The sequence below is a fragment of the Gavialis gangeticus genome, unplaced genomic scaffold, assembly GCF_001723915.1.
Source record: "Gavialis gangeticus isolate Ggan-Ray unplaced genomic scaffold, GavGan_comp1, whole genome shotgun sequence".
In the NCBI taxonomy this organism is placed as follows: Eukaryota; Metazoa; Chordata; order Crocodylia; family Gavialidae; genus Gavialis; species Gavialis gangeticus.
Window position 1 is genome coordinate 37,579,485 of NW_017729000.1, and position 6,607 is coordinate 37,586,091.

Sequence of the window (6,607 nt, forward strand, 5' to 3'; positions counted from 1 at the left end):
CAAGGTCCCTTCCGACCCTACTTCTATGATTCTATGAAGTATTGACTTTGCAGCAATTATCAGTATAGTAAGTTAGGAATATAATGCAATTTTATTCATTTTAACTTTTGAACAAATTTGGGTTTATGGTTCACTCCTTTGTCCATAATTTTTATCCCGAGGCAAATTTTCAACTGAATTCAATTTTTTTGTCAAATTACTTTCTTTTTTTAAGAAAGTTTTTAAACATATCCTTAGAGGGATTAGAATACTTAGAATAGTTCCTTACAGTATGTGGTTTCAATCACTACTGTTCATGAAATCAGATAGGATGCAGGATAGTTATTTACAGTGTCCTGTGCAAAGTAGCTATTGCACTGTTGAATGCCATAGGAAATTAGGGCTGGAAGGGACTTCACAAGGTCATATCCTGTCCAGCCCCCAGTTCAACGCAGGATCATTCCTGATTAAACCGTCCCAGCCAAGTGTCTGTGTTTTACTGGCTCATGAAATTTTTTAAGCACGGAGAATCCTCAACATCTCTTGCTAGCCTATTCCAGCGCTGGGCCACCCTCATAGTTAGAAAGTTCCTCCCATCTCCATCCTCTCAGTAATCACCCTTCAGGTATTTGAAGACTTAGTAAATCTCCCCTGCTTGACAGTAGCTTATGCATTTTATGCAGGTTTGTAGTATGCAGAAGTGAGAAAAGCCATTTCTATGGGATTGATTCTCTTTGGTACTAAATATTTCCTGTCTCATTTAACTTAGTCACAAGTTGGAAACACTTAGGCTATGTGCACTTAATACATTTCTAATGTTAAATGACTCTTTTAACACTACAAAAAGTGAGTGTCCAGATGCTTGTGCTATTGATAGCACCACAGAAATGGTGGATCCACCACAAAAATATTAGTCTTTCAAAGAGAAACTTCTGAGTAATACAGTGTTTTGTCATGTGACACAGGTAGCACTGCAGGGAGTCTCTTGGCCCTTCTGGATTACACAGCCCTCTCTCTTTGCTTTTTTTCTGCCCTCTCCAAGGGAAAGGGAGGGAGAGTCAGTTGGCTCCCAGCTGGTACTCTTGCCACTGCCACCAGTACCAAAAGGACTGGGTCTTGTTGGTGCCCCTGCCACGTTGCTGCAGCATAAACAGCTGCTGTATCTGTGAGATGTGTAAGTGTATTTACTTTGCACATATACATCTTAAGTTCTTTTCTGTTGAATCTGCTAATTAAACTGAATGTATAGGTTTACTTTGTTGACAATGAAATCCATGCTTGCTAGTCTGGCAGCACTCTTTCCAGCACTTGTAGCTTATATAATTTATCTATAAATGCCTTGGACAAATATAACAACTGGTAAGGAGGATGCGATACCATGAGTGGGGCATGCATTAAGTCCACCTGTAGAATTCACTTTAATTGTGAATACTTGAAATCTGTTAGAACCCAAAATTGCTACTCTTTTGGAACAACTGGAGCTTATGATGTCATCCTGGAAGACTAACCTACATGTATAGAATAGTTGGAGCAGTTTTTTGAAGGCAAATGATTGCCCCACAGAAACATATAACTACATTATATGGTTTTCAGATAGCATTAGGCTAATTTCAAAGTAGAAATTACATCTGGTTTGAGTGAAAGATGGTTAAGTATTATGAATAAACATAGTTTATCCCCTTCTCTGCCTCCCTATCCTTTCCTATTCTTATGTTTGAGAAATCAAACAAATGGGCCAAAACTTCATACTGGGGTTGTGTTAAAAAGTATCCATCAGTTTGGGACATCAGCTAGTGTTTTTGTTTTAAGATGGATCCTCTAAAGCTGCTGCATACAGCTGAAATATATAACAGTATTTTATTTTCCTGCATTTAAGAAGAAAACTCTGTTAAGTGGCTTCTCCTCAGCTGCATTCACACTGTTTCCATACATCCTACTTGCTTACTTATATATACTCCATAATAAAGTAATACTTAATATTTTGGATCTTTAAATGTTCAAAAGCAGGTATTATCCAGTTCTGGCAATCTTATCCTTCGTCCTTAGTCCCTGAACCATTGTCCTTAAATAGCTTATTTTAAATTAACATACAGTACTCTTTCAACCCATGTTTCTAGAGAATATATTAAAAAAAAAAAAAAAAAGGGGGCAAATGTTGGACCAGCTGCCAATATGACCTTTCTCATTATATGCACTGTTGTTTCCTTGTCCTGGTGGGCTCTCTTTTTGAAGCATTTGCACTAAGTAGTTCATGGTATAAAATTATAAAATGAAATCCACTTCATTTTTAAAAAATATTTTACTATCTGTGCAAATGTGAACTCTTCAAAATTATTCTTTCAAAGGAAGAAACAAAGCATGTAGAGAGAAAAACCCACATGTCACTTCAGAAATATATAGAATGCTTTGCAGTACATACGTGAAGTCAACAAGTTTTCACCAACGATAATGTCTACAGCAGCAAATAGCCTTCAGAATTTAGCTGAAGACAATCTAGCATTTTATCTTGACTTTGTCATTTATATGTGAATTGGATTGGTGAGACATATGGCTATCAGAAGTTAGAGAATCCTTGAGGCATGAAAGGGACATGGAGAATGCCAAGGTAAAAGAGGTTCAAGTATTAAAGCTGAAAAAACGTTTTACTTCACTATTTCAAGAAGGATTTGTTTGCCAATAACATCTGATTTATTCATATTTTCTTAATAAATAAATATTTTACTTTCAGAATGCAGAGACATTTTGCTTCCAGTGATTACAAAAGAACTGAAGGAATTACTAGAACAAAAGGAAGAGCAACAGGCTCATGTCCATGAGAAGAAGAAGTACTGTGTTGAATTACTCAACAGCATCCTAGAGGTTCTTAGCTGTCAAAACCCAGTAAGTATTCATGTTGATGATGATGTAGATGATTACAGCCTGTAGTGAGGGCTGAGGTGATTGAATTATAAAATATTGATGCTGATAAATCTCATTTTATTTCTAAATATAAGTCAAGGCAAATTAAATTAATCTATTTATCAGAGGATGAAATTCTACAGTAGTGAGGGCATCAAGGGTGGAATACAAAAAAATGATATTTTTTTATTTTTAGTTTCTGTTCCACGTGGCTTAAAGTCAGTGTTGTAAATCAATATTGTGTCACTGAAGGCAGGGGGGTTGCATCAGTTTATTCCAGCTAAGGCTTCAGCATTTGTAATTTACATGGTTGCACTTCAACTATGATTAAGGATTGAAGTATATTATAACATTTTCCTAATATTTGTACTAAATCAAATAGTTTGAAGTAGTATCTGTTTATAAAAAAATCTTTACAATGTTTTTAACTATCTAAAATGTATTTTACACTGACATTAACTAAATAGCTTGCAAAGAAGAGATTCAGCTTCATGTGGTGTATCAGTTTCAACTGGCATTATTTTGGACCTATAATTTGGTGTCACTGGAGAAAGTGGTGCATTTCTTTGTGGTAATAGCACTTAACTTTGACATAGGACCCATTTTCTAATATTCTGCTTTCTATAATCTTACTTTAAGTCCTTTTCTTTTTTTCTGGCTGATGATTAACTTCAAAGTTATTTTTGCCACTGTTCTCTCCAAGCTTCAGGATGAAGAATGAATAGCAGTGGGTCCAGGTCAAAATGTAATGTGGAAAACATGACTGAGTATGTTCTCCTTAAGTAAAAGCACTTATGAATTAACCCCTTTTAGTATTCTGCAAGGTCTGATGGGAGTTTTGCTGCTGCTTTTGAAGAATCTTCTGGAATGTACCTGTAAACCCTTGTGTTAGGGATGCAGTAGGTTTTCTCGTGTATGTATGCTTTATTCTGAACAGCTGTAATGTTCTGTTAAACTAATATTGGACATAATGTACAAACTGGAAAGGAAGTCAAATTCATTTTACCTTTTCATTTTTAATAGGGCTGTGTGTCAGTGACAGGATTAGTACTGTATGTTCTTGTCTGTTCTATTTAAGAACATAAGACCATCAAAAGTGCTATATTGGGTCAGACCAATGATGCATCTAGTCCAATATTCAGTCTCCAACAACAGCAGGAGTGGATGTTTTAGTGAGAGAGCACTGAACTGCATACATCTAGTGTTAAGCACTGGGATGCGGGTGGTCTTACGTAGGAGTTAGTTACCCAAAGCACAGGTGTAGTTCCAAATAATTCCCCAGGGGTCTGTGATCTGGAGGGATATGGTGTTGGAACTGGATTCGGAAGCCTTAGCTAAGACAAGCCAAGATCAGAAACTGAAACTGGAGACAAGACTAGCCAAGGTTCAATTGGGTTCACAAGCCAAAAGCCAGACTCGAAGGTCAAACCAGAATTAGGAGATGCCAAGGGTCTTACTGGAGTCAGAAGCTAGAGTCGGCCAGGGTTCAAAACCAGAACTTTAGGAGGCAGGTACACAGAGTCAGTAGCTGGAACTTTCATCTTTGCCCAGACAAGGAGACAGCAGGCTGGGCCTGGCTTTTAAGGGCTGGAGCGGGTAGAGCCTGTTGCCTGTGCCTTCATTGGACTGGTTGCCTTAATTGTGTCACTCAGCCCACCTGACACCAGGGTGCTACTTGTTTGGGACCAGATACTGATTGGGACCAGCTGGGTCCAGGATTCTGGTCTGACCTCACTACATATTGAATGGTCTATCCCCTGTTCATTACCCTCATTGGCATCCAGCATTATTGGTTTAGAGATGCTAGAGGAAGCGTCGCTAACTGGTCTGTTCAACAGCCATTAATAAATCTATAGTCCATGAGTTTGCCTATCTAGTTTTTGAACCAGTCTGTGCTATTTGCCTCTACCACTTCCTGTGGCAATGGATTTCACAAGTTAGCTATGGATTGCATAAACAAGTACTTTCTCTTGTTTACTTCTAAACCTATCACCTATTCATTTTAGTTGGTGCCTCCTAGTCCTAGTATTCTGGGACTGGTGAACAACAGTTCCCTGTTACATGGTCCACATCCTTCATGATTTTATAGATTTCTATAACATCAGATTTCTGTCAACATTCTCCATTCCAAACTGAAGAGACCTAGACTTCGTAGTGTCTCCTGGTATGGTAACTGCAGCATCCCCTTGATCATTTTAGTTGCCTTTCTCTATACCTTTTCTATTTCAACTACATTCTTTTGAAACTATAACAGTACACCATATTCAAGAGGTAGGCGCACAGTGGATTAGTATAATGGAATAAAGATGTTCTCTGTTTTGTGTTCAATTAGCTTCTTATGACACTCAACATTTTATTGGCTTTTTTGGTTGCTGCTGAAGTTTTTAGAGAACTTCAGTGACTTTTAGATCCCTTTCCTGAGTTCTCTGTTTGCTTATATTGTAAAGGGCAAGCATTCTGCATGTTATTTTTGCTTCACTGAGGGGCTAAAGAAAATTATAGTTAATATGAATTGTTGAAAAAGTGGAAAATAAAGGAGGATTTCTCAAAAGATATTGGGTAAGGAAAGGAATGTTATATGCTGTTAAATTACAAATTACACTGCTGTGCAGAATATAAGATAATGCTTTAATGGAAAATAGGATGAGCAAATGTTATATTCACAAATATATTGAATACTTTGCTAATTTCTATCCAGGCTAGTTCATTCACTTGCAGTCTCAGCATGAAGCTATGAGTAAAGGTGAATAAAATTATGCAAATAATTCTTAACATCAGCTAACATGCTCATATTCAATGAGATTTGGAAATGAGAGATGTTGGGTCACTTCTAAAACTGATATTCTTCACAGGGAAGTCAAAAGTACCTTTCCTTTTGACAAAGATATAGTGAATACAAAAACCTTTCATTTCTTTTTTTAAATAAAGATATATGAAATAGATATAGAATGGCAGAACTTTAACATTTGGCTTGATTGTATTCTGAGCTTCAATATTTGGCCAAAATTTTAAACAGTTTTAAAATTCCTTTCAGGAAAAAAGGAGTTTCTTTCTGTATACTGTTAGCTTATGCTGTAAAAGTTTGCATCTTGAAAAGGTCATGTTTTTATGTGAAAATAAGTATATTTTCATCTGTGTAACAATACAATATCTGAGGCATGAAATTACCCAAAGTTAAATGGATAACTTCTCCTAAAACTTAGTAAGTAAACTGCAAAGCTGATTAAGCCAAAAAATGTTTTTGTTTCTGTAAATGTTTTTATATATTGTATTTACCAAGATGGCTGGTATTGCTGAGGAATTTTGAACATCAAACCATCTGTGCTTGCATAAAGGTTTTTTTGTTTTGTTTTGTTTTGTTTTGTTTTTTAATGGATGAATGAGTTTAGACTTTACTTCAAAAAGTTTCAATTCCAAAAGCACTCAGATAGGTGTACCATTAAGGACTTAAAAGGACTGCTGGATTTTAGATTTTGTACTTTAGAAATCTGAGGATCATAGATTCATAGATTCATAGATTAAGGGTCGGAAGGGACCTAGTAGATCTTCTAGCCCGACCCCCCGCCAGGGCGGGAGAACAACAAAAAAACCCCAAAAAGAGAAACGGGACTCAAATGAGTCCAGCCAGGTAGGCATCCAGCCTCTTCTTAAAGACCCCCAGGGTAGGGGCCAGCACCACTTCCCTTGGAAGTTGGTTCCAGCTCCTAGCCGCCCTAACTGTGAAGTAGTT

At 36.9% G+C, this 6,607-nt stretch overlaps 1 protein-coding gene across 1 annotated transcript in view; it reads left to right on the forward strand.

The window, feature by feature from the left end:
* DOCK2 (dedicator of cytokinesis 2) overlaps window positions 1-6,607 on the forward strand; it is an 849,953-nt gene that overhangs the window by 236,224 nt on the left and 607,122 nt on the right. The window contains exon 26 of the mRNA XM_019506524.1: window positions 2,708-2,859. Coding sequence (XP_019362069.1) covers window positions 2,708-2,859 — 152 coding nt within the window. The remainder of the gene's footprint in view (window positions 1-2,707; window positions 2,860-6,607) is intronic.